Source organism: Procambarus clarkii, chromosome 82 (genome assembly GCF_040958095.1).
Source record: "Procambarus clarkii isolate CNS0578487 chromosome 82, FALCON_Pclarkii_2.0, whole genome shotgun sequence".
In the NCBI taxonomy this organism is placed as follows: domain Eukaryota; kingdom Metazoa; phylum Arthropoda; class Malacostraca; order Decapoda; family Cambaridae; genus Procambarus; species Procambarus clarkii.
Window position 1 is genome coordinate 8,954,012 of NC_091231.1, and position 21,104 is coordinate 8,975,115.

The 21,104-nt window shown below is 38.8% G+C and overlaps 2 protein-coding genes across 2 annotated transcripts in view; both read left to right on the forward strand.

Annotated features, from left to right (window-relative positions):
* Nucleotides 1-9,512, forward strand: part of LOC123764300 (signal peptide, CUB and EGF-like domain-containing protein 1) — an 89,578-nt gene extending 80,066 nt beyond the window's left edge. Inside the window, 4 exon segments of the mRNA XM_069315626.1 lie at nt 1,525-1,719; nt 3,474-3,626; nt 4,339-4,418; nt 6,778-9,512. Of these exon segments, the coding sequence (XP_069171727.1) occupies nt 1,525-1,719; nt 3,474-3,626; nt 4,339-4,418; nt 6,778-6,936 (587 nt within the window). The 3' untranslated portion in view covers nt 6,937-9,512.
* Nucleotides 9,513-13,107: 3,595 nt separating this feature from the next.
* On the forward strand, nt 13,108-20,842 carry Rpi (Ribose-5-phosphate isomerase). The gene is made up of 7 exons (XM_045751888.2): nt 13,108-13,294; nt 14,228-14,288; nt 15,651-15,766; nt 16,274-16,407; nt 19,259-19,400; nt 20,239-20,338; nt 20,522-20,842. The coding sequence occupies exons 1-7, from the start codon at nt 13,130-13,132 to the stop codon at nt 20,608-20,610; spliced, it is 807 nt and encodes a 268-aa protein (XP_045607844.1). The 5' UTR covers nt 13,108-13,129; the 3' UTR covers nt 20,611-20,842.
* Nucleotides 20,843-21,104: the final 262 nt, after the last annotated feature.

Sequence of the window (21,104 nt, forward strand, 5' to 3'; positions counted from 1 at the left end):
ATAGGTAGTGATGTGTTTTGTGTGCTAAGTGTGAACAGAGGGAGAAACTTCACCTTGCAATGTATTCTTCCCTCGACATTGATCCTTCAGTATATTTCCTTGCTCTTGAAATATATTCCCCACTCACACATTGCTTCTGCAATATATTCCCTGCCAACACAATCCTCCTGCAACATACTCCCATCCTAGACATTGCTTGTGTGTACAGCTATGTTCTCTCACCATTTTTGAACCTTATCAAAGTGCCTCATCAGAATGTACACTAGTCGTTTAGAACTGATCGTTCTCTAAATAGGGCCAGCACTGCTAAAAACCCAGCATTGAATGTAATGAAATGCCAATCATATTGTGATTTCTGGTAGCTCCCTGAAGCTTTTCCACTGAGATAGCTCCCATCTACTAGATCACATCAGCCATGGTGGAGTTCAGTTCAGCCTACTGGGGACCAGACCCAGAACTTTGCCCCCTCTCAGAGGTGCAGGGAGCAGGTAACATCCTACCACCTCACTGGAAAAGGCATCCAGAAAATCAGCAAACCAATGCAAACCATTGCTGGGTTCAAAAGAGACCGAAGCCTCACAATACCCCGAATGAACTCCCCAACAATGTAAACAAGCAATTGAATCTCTTAAAACATTCGTGCGCTCATTCAGGCCACCCCTTCCACTCATTTGGAGACTGGGGAGGTCTTGGGGCTTACACTAGTTGAACTAATCAAGCATCAATAACCAGATGGCCCCTCCAGAAGCTGGTCAACTCATTCTTTGTCAGAAAAGAAGGCAAGGAAGGAACCTTTGTGGGGAAATGTTTTTCTGTGAATACTGTATAGGAAATAATTGTTGTGGTTGAAAAAGCCACTTTTCAAAACTCCTGCCAGATCAGCAGCTTCTCTGCTCATGTGCAGTGGCATAACTATATTGGGAGAATGATCCTCTCTGAAAAAGATATAAACAAGTGCTTAATATTGGTAAAAGAAACTGTTAACAGTAAATTCTGTGACTGGAAAACACTTTGAAATTATAAGTGTTAAATGAGGAAAACCAGTTTAAACAAATTAAGAAATGTAAAAAAAATAAGATGTGAAACCAGAAAACATTAGAGTGCTGGAGGGGAGAGTAAACATGGCCCCGGCGCTTGTGCACTTCACTCTGGGTGGTGGAACAAATCGGATGGTCATTCCACACAGTAACTATAGTGCAGAGAACTAACTGATGTTATTTGTGGTACTAACATATAAACTAGATAGGCATAGGATTGATTATTTGCATGTCCCAATGGTGGCTGTTAATTTTGTGTAACTTTCCACCATATGTAGAATGTTTTAAGTTCACTTTCCATGTCATTATCACTTGTTACATGATAAATGACAAAACTAAACATAGATGACTTTATAGAGATGTGTATTTTTTTACATAATGTCATGAGTAATTTACTTCACATGGCTTTAATAATATTTTTAAGTTGTTCCTTAGGATGAAATGTAAGAAGAGTATTTAATTTAAAGTTTACATTTATTTTAACTAGGGCATGCATGTGGAGGGTACGTGGGTGAGCTTTCCGGAGTATTTGAGACGCCAAACTACCCTGGCGACTACCCTGATAATGCCCGCTGCACCTGGGTAGTCAAGCCTGCAAAAGGTCGCCGGGTGCTGGTCGTTGTGCCAGAAATACAGCTCAGCCATGATCAGTGCGGTGACTACTTGGTACTCAGAAAATCAAGTGAGTACTTTAATTTCTAAGTCAAAATATATAATCTTGTTGGTAGTTAACATTGGAAATCATACCATCATATTTATTCAAGGCCATTTATCATCAATAATGAGGAGCAGTTTTAGTGTACCGAAAACAATAGTTTTTAACCCTTAAAGAGCAGCAGGTTCCCAGAGGAACCAGCACAATGTCCGACACCAAACTCTGCCCAGGGAGGACAAACAAGAAGGGCAACATGGAGACTCCCGCCCAGCTGCTCAAGCACCTGCCAAATTATTGAGGTCGATTCAACACCAAAAGACAGCAGTGCTGCACCCAGGACGAGGTTGTTGACGGAAGGAACAGTGACGCCGACTGAGTCCCAAACGAGGCCCAACCAAGTCTGAACCTGGGTCAAAACCAAATGAGCCTTAAGTCAATTCACCATGAACCTGAACCTGGCGAGCTGCTGGGAAGGCACCAGATCCCTGACTAACAGATATGTGGACTGGCTGCAAGCCCAAACCAGCCAGTCATTGAGGTAGGCCAAAACCCAAATTCCCAAGAGATGAAGATAAGTCACTACAACTCGAGCCAAGTGCGAGAAAATTCGAAGAGCCAGATTGAGGCCAACAGGAGGACCAGGAAGCAGTAAGCTTGATACCCATCCATAAAACCTAATCAATTCCTGAACCTCGGATGCATAGTGACATGCTAATAAGCGTCCTGGAGGTCCAGGGAAATCATCCGGGTGAGACAGATGCTTGAGAGTGAGACAGACCTGGGACAGAGTGGTCAATTGGAAAGAAGGGCAAGGAATAAACCAGAAATAAACCACAATAAGGCTGGTTCTGAGAAAATTTGGTATATAAATACCATACACAGCTTATACAAGTTTGCAGGCTCTTGGAGTACTGATCATTCTTTGAAAAGAGCTAAATTACCTCACATTATAAGATTAAACTATCATCCTACTTTTATTATAAATACTGTATGTATAAATAATATGCAGAATGGAAAAATTGAACCACAAACCAACTAAATTGCTGATGGAGACACTTCATCCTTACATGCCCATTGATTTGTTTCTAATCTTGTGGTCAAAACTGCCGCCAACCCTTCCAAACCCTCTGCTAATCTTTCCAATCTAAACCACAATCTAAAATAATCAAATGAACTCAGTAAAACGAACTACAGTATATCTCAGGTCTAACATAGATCCTTTTATAATGGTTAAAACAAATATGTATATATTTTTAAATATTTTATCTAAATTTAGAGAGTGTGAATTTACGATCTTGCCAGTTGTATTTTGGGGAGTTGTTGACTACTGAATAAAACACTTACTTAATTCTTCCCATTGGCAATTTATTCATACACAGGTTTTGAGTAATAATTATGAATATAAACTACTGAATATTGAAAACAATATATGTATTAGACAATAAAATTATTTCATTTTGCAATACAACTATCTGAAGAGATAAAGCCAATGAAATTTTAGCAACACTGAAGTCACAACAAACTCCATATTTAGTACATGCTAATTTTCTAATCAAAAAATACTCTCTTCAGTACAGTAGTTGCAACAGATCTACATATTAAAAGCACCTGAGCTGCGTTCCCAAAGTGTGCTATAAAATCATCTCTAGCTATTCACCACAAATATAGATTTATATGAATGTTCTAAATTGAAATTATGAAATTATCTTCCAACAATTTCTGCCTTTAAGTTCATTCTTTAGAATTAGTTTCATTGCAATTTTCTTGTGGTGTGCTGGCAGAGTCGGCCTACAGTGCCGTGACCTTTGAGACCTGCTCCAGTGTGGACCGGCCTGTGGTCTTCACGTCTCGCTCACGTCGCCTCTGGGTCCACTTCCGCAGTGATTCTAACAACACCAACAAGGGTTTCAGAATTCAGTTTGTTACCTATAATAGTAAGTTATATTATGCATTGATAGCAGGCCTTTTGGAGAGTTGTATAGCAATCAGTAGGCCTAGTCCTCTTTGTTTTTAACGGGCTATGCAGTAGTTCACAATGTACCATCAAGGCATAATGGTAAAGATTTGATTTTCTTGTCTATGTTCAAAGTTTAAAAACTTGTAGGCATAAAATCTTGGCTATGATTTGTTTAAGAATAAGATGGAAATTGATCACAATATAATATGGACATAAATTTATGCTGTTCTGGGGTGTATGTGTAATTACCTAAGTGTAGTTACAGGATGAGAGCTACGCTCGTGGTGTCACGTCTTCCCAGCACTCTTTGTTATATAACGCTTTGAAATTAGATTGCTTCAAATTGCTGTACATTTAAAGCTGAACAAATGTTGCTTCATAATATTAATGCCATTCGTGGTAGGGGATTTTACATGTCCTCAGATTATTTCTTAATTTTTTTACTTGAATATATCTGAGGGCAACTATTTCTCTAATAACCTCAGTAGGGATAGAAAGCTGATAACTTGGCAAAGTTCCCCCCCATTTTTCTTTATTTTGTTCTGGCTGGACTTTGAATTGCAGTATTGTCTTGGCATTTCCGACTTCAGTGGGTAGGTGGTCCCACGGGTTTACAACCCTTTTATTTACTATTAATGGTAATAAAGACTATGTTATCTAAGTACTGTATATGTTTTCTTCTCTTTCAGAAGAATATCACAAACTAATCAAGACAATTGTAAGAGACAACCGCCTCTATTCTCTTCACAACCACTTAGCCATATTAAGGGTATGTAACTTATTTTTGTAAAAGACTTGCAAATTATTTTGTTTCGTAACACTAACAGATTTAATCTTTATCATATAATGGTATAATTTACAATGAATTTTAACAGCTGAGTATGCTATAAATAAATCATATACTTTATACATGTTTATTATATTCTGAGCAATATAATAACTTGCTAGATAATATATCATTCAGCTCTTAATAACTTATTCATTATGGTCGAAACTCATTCGGTTGAAATGTGCGTTTGGGTCAATATGAAAAAAAAAGAACCAAGAATTGTATGTGTGTGACACAGAAAAACCAGTAAGCGAACAGTACACAAAGAACAGTATGAGGGATGCATAAGAAGAAATACAATACTGTATTAGCTTAGAATCCCAGTAACTCCACAAACAGACACACACACACAGGCACGTGCGTGAAGGCACACAAACATTCATACCAAAACAAAGATGCAGAACCAGAAAACAAGATTGGTTCAACAGAAATTGTGAGAGTGCCAGAGAGGATAAAACAAGAAAATGGGTTCAATATAGGAAGAGGCCCAACCCACAAACATACCAACACTACAAGCAAGCAAGAAACAATTACACAGCAGTGAGGAGAGAGGCAGAAAGGAACTTTGAGAAACAGATCCAGGCCTTTTCTATAAATTCATTAAAAGCAAGCTGTATGTAAAAGATAAAATCCAGAGATTGAGAATGGGGAGCAGGACTACTGAGAATAAAAAAGAAATGTGTGAAATGCTAAATGAACAGTTCCAAAGTGCATTTGTACAAACTGAGGATTTCAGAGAGCTGAACCCAATACCACTTCTAGAGCATGCCGTAGAATACATACATGTACTGTATCTTAAGACGAAGTAGAAAAATTACTCGAGTGACTAGGAAGAAATAAAGCAGTTGGACCTGATAGAGTTGCACCTTGGGTGCTGCAAGAATGTGCAACTGAGTTAAGCATTCCACGCCAGTTAATATTCCAGACATCCTTGTACATGGGAATCTTATCAGATATATGGAAAAAAACATAGTACGTACCCCAAATACATTTTTACATAATTATTTCAGTGACTGTGAATGGTTTTATATCTAGATTATTGCAGTAATATTATTTAATAGTGTGTAATATATGGAATGTGTATAGTTAAATGTGTGGAACTTCGCTATTCTCAAAAATATGGAGCTCATATATGGTGACGCATATTATATTCTTAGATCAACCAAACAGTGTTCCTGTTGTAATTACACTATATATACATGTTATATATCATTATCAATATTTATATGCACCATAACATATTAATAAAGAGTTCTAGTGGGTACGGTGATGAAATCAAAACACAGCATGGAGCCACAAGCAGACGACACCAGCAGTCACATAATGCAAGACAATGCCTCCAATATTCTACTCATCTCACTATGATTAGCTACAAAACTGCCATTATTATCACATTCCTGTCACAAAATCCCAAATATGAATCCATTTCCATAACAAAGTTAACATTGGTGAGAGAACATAAGGTCATTTCATGATGGGTAGATGCAGGAAACAATGGCCGGGTGCTGTGTCTCTACCTCATGCTGTGAATATCATAACTAACATTGTGTTCACTGATATCTGAACTTTGTACATAGTCTTTATCACAGTCAAGATCATCTATAACACTATCAATGCAAAATAATTTCAGTTACCTATTTTATTCATCATTACTAAGTAGTGCTGTGGCCCCTAGCTGTACAGCGGTGCTGTGCACAGCTCCTGCATGCGCCAGCATTGGTCGCTTTCTCAATGCTAAGGCTCTCACAGCCAGAAAGGATGCTGATGATTTTTTTCAAGATGGCATATGTTTACAGGAGTCCTGAGGCACAGGCTGTGAGCCCTGTGTACCCACAGGAGTTTTGAATCGTTCCCTATACCTAAAAATGCCACTGTGCACCCTCGATCCAGTGCCTCAAAGCGCTCTGCGCAGTGCAGTGGTTAAAGACTCGGTCACTCCTCACTTTCTTGCCATATATTTTTTCTGGCCTTCTTTTCCTTCTCTTCCTATACAGTACTTTTATTCTCTCAAATAATGTCTTGAGTATTCTATGATCATCCATTCATACACCATGTCCAAACCTTCTCAGTACTCTCAATCTTACTCTACTGAATTTTACATCCCATATCCTTTCACAATATTTTCTTTCTTTCTCTACTTTCCTAACACCACACATGCTTTTCACATTATTAATACAGTAAAAGTAATAATGATATAATACAGTTTACACTAATTTTAGTCTCACATGTGCAAATTCCTGCAGTAAAAGTTTAATACTGTATTGGCATCTAATTACATGGACGAACATTGTGTCTACAGGATCGTGAGCTGCTGCCACGTCTGCTGGAAGTTGTGGCAGAACCCATCAAGTACTATGAATATGCTACGGAAAAAGATAAGCTTTTTCCCTCTTCTTTCATAAGGTTGCTGACGCCCAAAGTACGTAGGTTCTTTTCATATAGGCGGAGAAGAAAATGATCATCATCATCTATGATAGACCTGGAAATAGAACTTTGCTCAAGAAGCAGCATGGTAATTATCTGAGGATACATTATCTTCCAAGTCCTTTTACAAGAAGAATTGTTAAAGTAACTGCAGGAAATAATGTGAACTGTTGAATGATAAATGAAATTGGAATTCTCTTATCAATAACTTGCAAGTTTGTAAAATGCTCTCTGCTTGAGGGTCTTACCACAACAGCTCGGAACATAATAAAAGTGTAGATTTACATTAATTACTTCATTATTTTATAAAAGAATTTAAATATATATAATCTTGATTATTAATCCCATAAAGAATGAACAATTTTGCATGAATTAAATTTATTTTATGATAATTGTGAAGAAAACTGTGTAAACCAATGAAAAATATCCTACTGCAGCCAAATACTAATTTCCCTTTTACAACCATGTGAATGTTATACCAAATAAACATGTTATGTAAAGCAGATATGCACAGTATGGAATAGTGTGTGGTGGAATGTTGCGTACAGATGCTGTACACACAGGACCAGTTTGTCTTCTGAAGTCATTGAAGCAAGATTAGCATTCACCCTTAAAATATATCTGAAAAACGCTCATCAAAGTATGTAATTGCATAAATATTGCACAAACCATTGGTATCTTTATGTTGATGTTACTCTTACCTTACCTTACTCTGAATTGACGTGATTACCAGGCTTGGAGACTATGAAGCAACTAGCAGGAAAAAGAAATAAGGTAATGGTGAGTGTGTCTGTGTTCACCTTTAAAATGGCTTGTAAACAAACTATCCTTCACCTGCAGACCTATATGAAAAACAATTTTTGCAAACTTTTCCTTCAAACTAATAAAATATTAAATAACAAAATATGTGGTGTGCATCTGGCAGAGAACCTTGCCCCCATTTTCCCTTTTCATATCTCAATCACTTACTCCATCCTATCCACCCAGGAGACTTCAACATCAGTTAGATATATAATATAGTAATCTTTTATTATTATCTAGTGATTGTTGACAGATCTGTCTTTTTTACCAAAAACCGTTAAGATATATTTACAAAATAGGTTGTGGTGCTTTAAAACAGCTCGGCAACAATCATTGTTGCCAGATAGAAAGAGTAATCATGACCCAACTAAGGGACAGATCAATAAGTTCACCCTTGATGCTTCTATATGACAGTAGGTTGCATGTAAATTACTTCTCTTACAGGTTCTATGTTACATACAGTACCACTTGTCCTAATCTGGATGCTTCATCAATAAACAGCACAGCCAGTCAGTATATTCCCTTTGATCAGGAGTCCTTTGATCAGGAGGAGTCCTTTGATCAGGAGGATTCCTTTGATCATGAGGTTTCCTTTGACCAGGAGGATTCCTTCAGTCTAGGAGGATACCTCTAATCAAAATGATCCCCTTGATGAGGAGACCTCTATCAATTAGGATTCCTTTGATCCAGAGGATCCCTTCACTCAGGAGGATCCCGCCCATTAAGAGATCAGTAACTGGAGCCTTATTTACAGTCTCACTGATCTGGAACCCTCCCGAATATGATTTAATAAACTACCGACATTTTAACACCTCCAAGTTTAGCCAAGCCCAAGATTTAATGGTGGGGTATAGCACCATGTAGGTCCTTAAGTCCAGTGGATACTGTAATTTTTAATCCATTGAAGCCTCATTCAAGCCCATTTCAAGATTGGCATTTGAAGTTAGCAGTGAATGTATGGTAATGAAATATGAACGTGTATATATATATGTATGAAATGTTTATGCAGTTTGTGTAAGTTGGTACATTCATCATTTGTGTTGTGATTCCAGAATAGGCTAAGGGCACCCATTGTGTTTCAATCAAATATAACATTTTATAGATTCCAAAATACTGTATATGTCAATGTTTTATAGTGTCTGAGATGCAACTTCAGTTAGTCTGAAACTATTACATAAGAAAGTATCCATCTGAAGTGTGCTGTCTTTGTTGGTGCTATGTAGTTCATATTCATATACAGTACTAATAAATTATATATACTGAATATATATCAATATATATATTCAGTGTTATATATTATATATTCAGTATTGATTATATAATGCTCTGATGAAAGCGAATTGAGCCGAAAACACGTTTAGCATTCTCTATTTTCACATGTGATTTTTCCGCAAACTTGCGGAAAATAATATACTGTACTGTATATATATACAGTATATATATACAGTATATATATATATATATATATATATATATATATATATATATATATATATATATATATATATATATATATATATATATATATATATATATATATATTATGTAATATACATAATTTCTTATTTTCTTTCTCTTTTGGTGCTACAGAACTTAGATTTTTCTCTCATGTGATTTTCACTTTAAGCATATATGTATGTTTTCCTGTTAACTGTGATTAAAGGATATTACTATTGCCTCTATGATGTAATTGTAAATTAGTAAATTGATGTATCTGAAGCTGTTGTTATGGCAAAGCAACTTCCTTGTTATCCACCTGTTGTAATTTAATTAAAGTTAATAAATTATTTATGATTGGTATACATCACAGACCTTGTTTTAAAAAGTTCCTTATATGAAGCCATTGACAATTGCAGGCCACACAAAAAAGGGGCATTTATTATCAAGATAACTTCACTTGCACCAGTGTCATCAGCGATAAACAACTACTACAAATATACCTTTGTTCAATGCTCGATGAAATCCCTTAACTCCCCTATAACTATTGGAGATTTCAATAGATAGTTCATAGATTTCCCAATACTGATACAAATGCATTCTGAAATAATCTGAGGAATCTAATCATAAGCAACATCTCAACAACAATCACATCATCTTAGGAGGTGACTTAAACATTGACCTTTGTCAACAAAATATCCCCCAAGTTGAGTATTTCTTGAACAGCATAAACTCCTGTTCGTTAATCCCCACAGTCACCAAGCCTACCTGAATCACTCAAACATCCACCACAACCTTGGACCACATATGGTGTAACATAACGGCTTCCCCTTTCCTCTAGTATACTCACTGACATCAACCTACCACTACTTTACCTATTTCATAGCAAACATAGACATAACACCACTGGATACCAAGAAATTAACCTTCAGACTACATAGCAAAACAGCAATAGGCACTCTCATAAATATACGTCACAATATAAACAGGGAATCTGAATTCAGTAATACACAGGACATAAATTCATTAACCGACATCTTTCTCACCTAAACTCAAAGTCTCTACAACACACATTGTCATCTCCTCACCAAGTAAGTCCTGGTCCTGTAACTGCCAAAAGATTAAATAATCCCTCCGTCAAACGTGGCATACTTAAAGCAATTAACAAGAAACAAAATAGGATTGGTCTAGTTATAAAAGAACCAGCTAAAATGATACTCATCAATGCTTACCAGTTTAATGAGGAATAAGTCAACTACCAAGGAGGAACCATGGGATCCTCAGTCTGTATGGTGCAACATACTAGCTCAAGATGGTAACAAACTGACAGTGGGAGTATGCTACAGGATAAGTTGGAGAGCATACAGCAGAGAAAGCATAAGTTGGAGAAACAGGTCAGAGTAACTGGTAGGCAGCTCCAGTGGATAAGGGACTACATAAGCAAAAAGAAGCAGAGTTACTGTGAGGGCTGAGACATCAGATTGGTGTGAAGTCACAACCAGAGTCCCACAGGACTCAAGCGCCCTTGTGCTTGGCGTACAATTCCCACAGGACTCTGCACTCGGACCCATCCTGTTTCTGATATAGTACGTAAATGATCTAACAGAGGGTATAGACTCATTCCTCTCAATGTTTGCTGATGATGCCAAAATTATGAGAAAAAAATAAAATGTTTATTTAGGTAAGGTACATACATACAATAAATTTTTACAAAGATTGGTTGACTTATAGGTAGAGCTAGTACATACAATGCCTAAAGCCACTATTACGCAAAGCGTTTCGGGCATGATAAACTTAAATGACAAGCTTAATACTAATTGAGCATAATGAGTAGAATGAAAACAAGAAATGAAAACATAGACGAAAAAGCAGAACAAATACAATTATGTCGACAAACCGCTTTAAAAAAAAAAAAAAAAAAAAAAAAAAACAGACATTGGTTGACAATAGAAGGGTAAGGTAGATTACAGGGAATTTATTAGGTATAGCTTCGTTTTTAACTTAAACTGGTTGAGAGAGGTACAGTCTTTAACATGGTTGGGAAGGTCATTCCACATTCTGGGCCCCTTAATTTGTAGAGCATTTCTAGTTTGATTAAGTCGTACTCTAGGAATATCAAAACTGTATTTATTTCTGGAGTGGTGCTCATGGGTTCTGTTACAACCTTCTATGAAGCTTTTGAGATCAGGATTGGCATTATAGTTTAGCGTTTTATATATGTATAATACACATGAGAGAATGTGCAGTGACTTAATGTCTAACATATTCAGAGATTTGAGTAGGGGTACCGAGTGATGTCTGGGGCCAGAGTTGGATATTGTCCTAATAGCAGCTTTGTGTTGAGTAATTAGAGGACGTAAGTGATTTTGGGTAGTAGAGCCCCAAGCACAAATACCATAGATGAGATATGGATAGTTGAGAAGGATTAAGACAGAGGAGGACAGCATGAGGCTTCAAGAAGACCTGGATAAACTGAAGGAATGGTCCAACAAATAGTTGCTAGAGTTTAACCCGAGTAAATGTAATGTAATGAAGACAGGTGTAGGGCAGCATTAGGCCAGATATAAGGTATCATTAGGGAGATGAAATTCTTCTAGAATCAGAGAGACAGAAAGAGCTGGGGGTTGATATCATGCCAAACCTATCCCCCAAAGCTCACATTTATTTATTTATTTATTTATATACAAGAAGGTACATTGGGTTTATGAGAGTACAGAGACTTGAAGGTTTACATTCTTGTAAAGCCACCAACACACATAGCATTTCAGACAGATCAAGAGGATCATGATCACATCAAGAGGAGGATTAGAATTAGGCCCCTTTACTCATGCAGTTAATTGGAAGCAGTTTATATCTGCCATCTACCAGGTCAGGCACCCAGAAAGGTAGGAATCCCAAAACAAACTATAGCTGGATAAAAAATTGCAAACCGAAAGCCGAACGAGCAAACAGAACTCCCCAATCAGAAAACAAGCAAACAAGCATGACGTCACCACAGCCGTCGCTGTCTGCCCCGGCTATCCAAATTCAAAGACCTCAGTTCAGAGGTTGGATATCAAAAATGCGAAAAATCGCCAACCGGAGGGAGGGAGGGAGGGAGGGAGGGATGCTGGGAAGCATCCGGGTCTCGCCCAGAAAATGGCGTTTCATTACATTCATCGCTGGTTTTGTGTGGAGAACCCCCTTCAGCTCTCATGGAACAGCCTATCCGCCGAAGCCGTAAATGCCAAATATCCGTTAAGCTGTAAATGCCATCTGGAAAAAAAATATCAAGGTAGATGGGGGAACCTTTGACAAGCCACCGACTTCCTGTCCTCGTCGAGGCCACGTGTTGGTGGACTTTAGTAAATTCAGGAAAAATCGTGAATATAAACCCATGGAAACGCCTACCCTCCGAAGCTGTAAATGCCAAAACTGCTGAATTTTAAAATCCAGCTAGATAAAACCATCACGACAAATGGGGACCTTTTACAAGCCGCCGGCTTCCTGTCCTCGTCGATACCATGAGAGAGATAGTGGCTTCATATAAATTCAGGTATATGTAAAGGGTAAGCAAATTTCCTCAAATTCAAATTTTTATTCAGGTAAAAGTACATACAATGATTAAGAGTTACAAACATAATGTTGGATTTATAGATAGAGTTAGTACATACAATACCTAAAGCCACTAATACATAGATAGAGTTAGTACATACAATACCTAAGGCCACTAATACATAGATAGTTAGTACATACAATACCTAAAGCCACTAATACATAGATAGAGTTAATACATACAATACCTAAAGCCACTAATGCGCATAGCGCTTCGGGCAACTTTCCCCAGGGAAAGCATTTTGTGAATAAGACTTTGGCGCATGTATCGGAAAAAATTAATTTGATGGCAATAGAAAACTATATTTTAAAGTAGGTAAATATACAAATAACCTTTAATATATTGTTTTGTGTTTGATATATGTAAGGCGAGAATATTGGCAAGATGCAACACCATGGTTGTATATCACAACACACGAATTCTGAAAGGTGGAATTGGTCAGACTTTCACCTTCTTCTCCGCCCACCAAGGCTGCAGGCAGGTGACCCAGGCGGCCATGGACCAGGTCGAGAGTGCTAAGAAGGCAGCTGCTTATAGAGCAGTTGACAATCACATCAAGGTGAGAAATATTAAGGTTTACTGCCCTGGCATTTCTACCCTGCCCGTATGTGCAAGTAATGTATTGGGGTGTGTGGGTGAGCAGACCATGTCAGCGTGCAGTGTGGGTGAGCAGACCATGTCAGCGTGCAGTGTGGGTGAGCAGACCATGTCAGCGTGCAGTGTGGGTGAGCAGACCATGTCAGCGTGCAGTGTGGGTGAGCAGACCATGTCAGCGTGCAGTGTGGGTGAGCAGACCATGTCAGCGTGCAGTGTGGGTCAGCAGACCATGTCAGCGTGCAGTGTGGGTCAGCAGATCATGTCAGCGTGCAGTGTGGGTCAGCAGATCATGTCAGCGTGCAGTGTGGGTCAGCAGATCATGTCAGCGTGCAGTGTGTGTGAGCAGATCATGTCAAAGAGCACATCACTGGAGAACAGTCTCCGTGGTGTAGTGGTAAGACACTCGCCTGGCGTTCCGCGAGCGCTATGTCATGGGTTCGTATCCTGGCCGGGGAGGATTTACTGGGCGCAATTCCTTAACTGTAGCCTCTGTTTAACGCAACAGTAAAATGTGTACTTGGATGAAAAAACTATTCTTCGCGGCAGGGGATCGTATTCCAGGGACCGTAGGATTAAGGACTTGCCCGAAACGCTACGCGTACTAGTGGCTGTACAAGAATGTAACAACTCTTGTATATATCTCAAAAAAAAAAAAAAAAAAAAAAAAAAAAAAACATTGTCAGAGTGAGCAACTGAAATGCTATAAGGATTAGTGAATTTGTGAATGTACCATTTACACTGAAATTAGGTTACTCTGACTAGATTAGGCAAATTTAGCATGTAATTGTATGAAGGTACATGTATTTAGTCTTGCATAATTTTTTGTATTCTTTTATATTTAAAATTTTAGTGTAGTAGCTCATTAATGCTGTACACTTTTTTCTCTTTCTTTTAGGATGCTCACCGAGTTGGGATTGGAAGTGGGTCCACTGTTGTTTATGCAGTTGAAAGACTTGGTATGTATATACTGTACTGTACAATATTGCTTTCCTATTCGGTAACCCCTAGTTTTATGTAAATTAATTTTCCGAGCTAGCCCACTCTGCTTCTTTCTAGGGCAAAATCCTTCTTTCCTCTGGTTTTAGTATCTGCTGCGGTTTAAGTAAAATTCCAACCAGCATGGCAGGAACTTGTAAAATTCTTCATGTTGGGACACTGGAGAATACTTAATACAGCCCAGAGGGTTGAATGTTCAGTAGTTAAAGACACCTCTCTGGGTCAGCCCTGGTGGCTTGCCAATTCCCTCCCTTACTGGTTGTCAGTTGGATGGGTTTCATTTGTGCATCTGCTCCAGAGCTGGCTTCATAGACCATTGGGCACTTGAATCTCTGGGCCTTCCCCATCCTCCCAACTAGTGGAGGGGTAGTGGTAATGATGATGTGCGTGTTTCGAGTGATTCAATCATTTGTTTACATTGTTAAGAGAGTTCATTTGATGGTTTTGAGGCTTTGGTTTCATTGAACCAAACACTGGTCTGCCTGGTTTACAGACTTGCTAGATGTTTTCCTGGTGGGATGGTAGTGTCACCTACTTTCAGAGAATCTGTGAGGGGACCACATTTTGACTCTGGTCTCTAGTAGACCAAACAAAGCTTCCGCAACTGATATGATCAGAGATGTTTCATTATTTAACGTTGGGTGTTTAGCTTGGGAACATACGTGGCCTGGAACTGAGTAATTTTGGCTATATTTTCTGTTAGAAAATGGAGACAATTTTTCCCAACTGTTTTAATGCAACAGTTAACTTTTACCAACTTTAATAGTATAACTGGAAGGAGCAGGTCTTGTTCTTACTAGAAATGTAATATAAAAGCATATACAAAAATATTAGTTTTCCCAAGTTTTCTAACATCTTTAAAAAAAAATTTCTAGTGTGCTGCAGTGAAAGTGAGAGAGTTAAGTGCTACCAACCTACATCTTCCCACTCTCATCCTACTGGCACCATCCAAGCCTATCCCTCCTGCATCTTCCTACCACAACCACCTGCACCTTTCTACCACTACCACCTGCATCTTCCTACCACAACCACCTGCATCTTTCTACCACTACCACCTGCATCTTTCTACCACAACCACCTGCATCTTCCTACCACTACCACCTGCATCTTTCTACCACTACCACCTGCATCTTTCTACCACTACCACCTGCATCTTTCTACCACAACCACCTGCATCTTTCTACCACAACCACCTGCATCTTTCTACCACAACCACCTGCATCTTCCTACCATTTAGCACCCATGCTGATCCTCTCCCTCTACTGTATGTCCATATTTATATGTATAATTTTGGTAAGAATATTAACTAGTATTTCTTACAGCTCAGCGTGTGCATAAAGAAGGTCTGAAGGTGCTGTGTGTTCCTACATCATTCCAAGCTAGACAACTGATAATTAATCATGATTTGGAGCTGTCAGATCTTGAGATTACACCTCAGGTTAGATATTTGTTCTGTTATTGTTTACTGGAGCATAGTAACTTGAAGCAAATCTACTCCATCCTGTGTGTGCTTTCATTTTGTTGTACTTTAACTGTACCACTTTTTACTTTAAGTTGTCTAGGTTTTCAGTTTTGGAAATAAAATTATGAAATAACTGTCAGTTTGTTTGGTGACTTGCTAAAACCTTTTAGTGTACCTACACTTTAAACCTCATAGTGAGCCTCCCTTCACCTCGTAGTGTGAGCCTCCCCTCACCTCGTAGTGTGAGCCTCCCCTCACCTCGTAGTGTGAGCCTCCCCTCACCTCGTAGTGTGAGCCTCCCCTCACCTCGTAGTGTGAGCCTCCCCTCACCTTATACAGTAAGCCACATTGTAATGTTGGCTCTAGGTAGGCAATGGGTGGGTCTTTGAGGTCTGGTGTTGACTAAGAAGCTTAGGGTAGCTGCTGGGGAAATGTCCACCGAAAAAGGGTACTTCATTATTGTCAACATGTGGTTATTTTCAGTTGGATGTGGCCATTGATGGTGCTGATGAAGCAGATGCTAAATTAACCCTTATTAAAGGGGGTGGTGGATGTCAGCTGCAAGAAAAAATTGTTGCTGCTGCAGCCAAACTCTTTATAGTAGTTGCTGATTACAGGTGAGAATACATTTGAATTTGATTATACACTATATTCAAAATATTATATAATGCATTGTGATGACCCATGTTTTTGGTGTTATGCTTGAAGGCGTGTGTATGCACTCACTTGTGCATGACATTAGAATTGCAAGAACACTAATCATTGTGTTTGTGAAATTACAAAATATTACAAATAAGTAATGCAAGGTAAATAGGTGAAATGACATCACTATTATCTTGTTGTATCTTGAGGTACTTTTCAGGACTGTGAGTTTCTAGGAATGCATGCTAATATCACAAAATATATTTTTAAAATTAAATAATCTGAGGGTTGATGATGGATACTTACTTGAAAAACAATGTGCTGCATATTTGTAAATTGTTGATTTGTCACTTAGTCACTTCTGCCCTGTTCTGTAAGCCTTCTCTTGCTTTGTTTCACTTCTGGCCTGCTCATGTGCTACCTGAGCCATCCTGGTCCTTGGACAGGGTGCTCTCCTATCTCTCCACTCTTCGGTTTGTGGTGGCCTCTTCGGTTCAAGATTGTTTTCCATGGCTCTGTTTTTGTTGGCATTGGCCTCTGGGGATCGGGTCGATGAGCTTCGTGCTCTCCTCTGGCACGGGTTTCTGCTCTTTTTGGTTCTGGTGGTCGGTTTTTTCGGTTGCAGCCTTCTTCTTTTCTGGCAAAGAACGAGATGGCTGCTTTCCGGAGGGGTCCTTGAGTCGTTGATGCTTGGTTGGTCAGGCCTGGGGTGCATCATGTGTTGTTTCCGGTTGCGGCTCTTGTGTGTTATCTGTGCGCTTTGACTTCGGTGGCTGGGAAAGTGCTTTGGGTTGATCCGGTTTCCCTTCATTCCTTGTTCCAGGGCTCGGGTCTCCCAGGTCGTATGCAGGGTTATTAAGTCCAGCCAGCCTCTGATCTATCCTCGTGTCCATGACATTAGGAAGTTTGCTGCATTGGCTGCCATGTTTGGCAACATGTCTTGGGCTGATTTTTGAGCGCAGGGATTTTGGAGGCCAAACAGGGTCCTGGCCACCTGTTATTTGGATAACGTTCCTGCTCTTGGGCATTCCTGTATAGCATTGGATCGCAAGTTATAGCCAGTTGTCTCAACTTCGCATTGAGGAGTATGTGGCGGCTGCCTCCGGGTTAGTCCCTCTTTTCCTTACCTTTGGGTATGTAGCTCCAAGGAGCTGTAAGAGCTCCAGACAGAAAACTAGTGTTGAATGTAATGAAACGCCATTTTCTGTGTGAGCCCCAGAGACTCCCTCGCAACCCTCCCTCCCTCCAGTCGGCAGTTTTTCGCGTTGTTTGATGCTTACCTTCGAACTGGAGTGCTAGGTAGCCGGCGGGGGGAGGGGAGGACTGCGCGGATGAGCAGTGTGGCAGTCAAGTGCGACGTTTGCTAGTTTCCTTGGGATTCAAGGGAGTTCTGCCTCTCTTTTCGGTTTGTAATTTTCATTTGTAATTTTCTTAACATGTGGGGTTTGTTTTAGTTATGTCTACCTTTCTGGGTGCCTAACCCTAGTCGATGTCAGATAGGGAAAATGCCCAACCACAAGGAGGGTTATCCAGGGTCATTGCTCCCTAAAACCTCTCTGAGGGGGGGGGGCCAGGTTCTGGCTCGTGGTCCCCGGTAGGCTGAACTCCATAGACATGCCCTGGTCTAATATATCACACATTAGCCCAATACCTTCGAGGAGCCTTCGGGGCTCACACAGAAAATGGAGTTTCATTACATTTAATGCCAGTTTTTTTAATTATCAGGCCAGCTTGTGCTTCTCTGGTGCCAAATAGGTTGTTGGTTCAAGTATGTTAGTGCTTGTCGTTTTTTTCATGCCAGGGTGTCTTCACCACCGGGATTGTGACCTCAGGTCATGGAGTCAATAAGCTTGAGTCAATAGGCCCAGCATGAACAATGAGGTTCCTTATATTTTAGTGCTGTAATCATGTTTCCAGGCTTCATTCTTTGCCTGACTCTTGGTTAAATTTAATTTTGGGTATGAGGCTGGGGCTTATAGTGTATGAAGCATTGTTTGTGCAGCTGGGTGTCTTATCACATTGGATATTTCTTGTGGTTCACAAAGGGATCTTTTCCTGATGTCCTTTCACAGTACAGTACCATGCTTCCTTACCACTATGACTCAATTCTTTTGAATAATTAGCCAGGGAGTAACATTCAGTCAGCCAATAATATTCTCTAGAAAACGTGCCTCATGTACACACACACACCTGACAATGCTCCATGTCATCAAGTTAGAACCCAAAGCTTAAGGAGTTCTCACATAACAGTGGCAGTACAGTTCCTTCAGGATATGCCACATCATTATTGGCACTGATGTGGCATGTCCCCTGGTGGATGTCCAGGTCCTCTTGTCATGGTTACTACTGTCATGGGAAAGAACCTTATTATAAATAATGTAGCATTAGTCCTTCTTTGAGGTGCCAAGTGGAAGAAGACAATGAGATGTACCAAGGGGGGGGAAGGACCAGTCCAGAAATAGAGCATCATGTGTAATGAAGTGCCACTTTCTGGGCTTCAGTGACTACCCTTTCCCATCATTGTTTTCTATTTTCCCTGTGCTGGAAGGGAATGTTTGGTCTTGAGAGGTGGTTGCCTTCCCTGTATCTCCATATGTTTACCAAGCTAGTTATGACTGCATATACTATTTTAATGGGTTTCATTATACTTACCAAGTAGGTTATGACTGCATTAATTTGGGGTTTAAATAATGTACATATTTTGTTGGTGAACCAGTACACATTTTTACTTGTGGTATTTGCTGTACTACACAAACTCATTGCTTAATTGAGGATTGATTTACTAATACAGTACGTGAAAATATAATATAAAATCTCGTTTACCAGGAAGGACTCGACATCTCTAGGTGAACAATGGACAAAAGGAATTCCAATTGAAGTTGTTCCAATGGCATATCGTCCAGTTCAGCTAAAAATTGAGATGGAGCTCGGTGGAAGAGCTGTATTAAGACAGGCTAAAGCTAAAGCAGTAAGTTGCATATAATTATACAAAATTCATTGTTTACTCACCTAATTGTGCTTGCGGGGGCTGAGCTTTGGCTCTTTGGTCCTACCTCTCAACTGTCAATCAACTGGTGTACAGATTCCTGAGCCTACTGGGATCTATCATATCTACATTTGAAACTGTGTATGGAGTCAGCCTCCACCACATCACTTCCTAGTGCATTCCATTTATTAACTACTGTCACTGAAAAAATCTTTCTTACGTCTCTGTGGCTCATCTGGGTACTAAGTTTCCACCTGTGTCTCCTTGTTCGTGTCCCACCCGTGCTGAAGAGTTTGTCTTTATCCACCCTGTCAATTCCTCTGTGTGTGTGCATGATAGTGTAGAAATAAAGCACAGTAATCATTGGTACAACACTAGACAATGTGTGGACCGCTCATGTTCCATAGTTCCATATCATTGGGAGTGGATGAGTGGCATTACAACTTTTCTTGACAGGAGTTTGGATAACTCTCTGCTGTATTTGATTGATCCCATTTCTTTCAATGCTGTGAGGCTTCATCTTGCTAGTTGGGAGGAAGGAGAGGAGGGATAAATAAATGGGAAAAAATAAGATAAGGAGGGTGGGTGAAGTGAGTCATTTTGTGATAAAGCCATTTCAGATTTTCTGAAGTATGTAAAATGTCTTATGTTATAAGGTAGCAAAATATTTATTTTAAGACTACCACTGTTGCTTTAATCTTTTGAAATGTTAACTCAAAGGTGAACATTTTCAACTGGTCAATTCAGAGAGGTGAATATTTAATTTGCAAATGTAACAAAAGTTGTGTATGTTATTTAAAAAAAAATATCTTAATTTCAGGGTCCTGTTGTGACAGACAATGGGAACTTTATTTTGGACTGGGTGTTTGATAGGACCTTTGATTGGCAGAAAGTTAATCAACAGATTAAAATGATTCCTGGTAAGTAATTTCATTGTTTAAACAGTAACATTATTGCATTACTCTGATTGCCAGAAATGCACTCTGAATATTTTATTTAAAATCTATTGCAATAAACAAACATTAGCAAATTCTTTTAATTTTTTTTTAAATCTGATTTTACTAATGGCTCTTGTTTTAATAAATTTAACATTTTCTTTGTAGGTGTTGTAGAAACAGGCTTGTTTGTGGGAATGGCAAAGATTGCCTACTTTGGCATGGAAGATGGCTCCGTCAAGGATCGAGAAGTGTGAAAATTTCCATGCAGTTGTGCTTTTATTCATTTCAGTATAGTTAGCATACAATTGTTAGATTAGTTAATTCAGTACAGTATTAGCATCTCACCCTCTCATGAAGCTGTATTTCATGTATCCTTTCAATTTAGTAGATATATGGTCATTTTTTTCATAATATTGTGTATGTATCATATTAAGACATAACACTTTAAATATTTAATTTATTTGATTATACATATATTATATATATATATATATATATATATATATATATATATATATATATATATATATATATATATATATATATATATATATATATTATATATGTATATATATTATATATGTATATATATATATATGTATATATATGTATATATATATATATATATATATATAATACACACATACTGTATATACTGTATATATTTACATTACACATACACACCATACATGTTTGTGTCTGGTAGCCTTGTCTAAGGATTCCCTGGTGACCACCTGGCTAGCCAGGC

Coding starts and splice junctions, on each gene's coding strand:
- Rpi (XM_045751888.2), top strand. CDS start 13,130: ATGGTTGTATATCACAACACACGAATTCTGAAAGGTGGAATTGGTCAG. Junction 15,767..16,273: donor ATCTTGAGATTACACCTCAG/GTTAGATATTTG, acceptor GGTTATTTTCAG/TTGGATGTGGCCATTGATGG. Junction 16,408..19,258: donor ATAGTAGTTGCTGATTACAG/GTGAGAATACAT, acceptor CTCGTTTACCAG/GAAGGACTCGACATCTCTAG.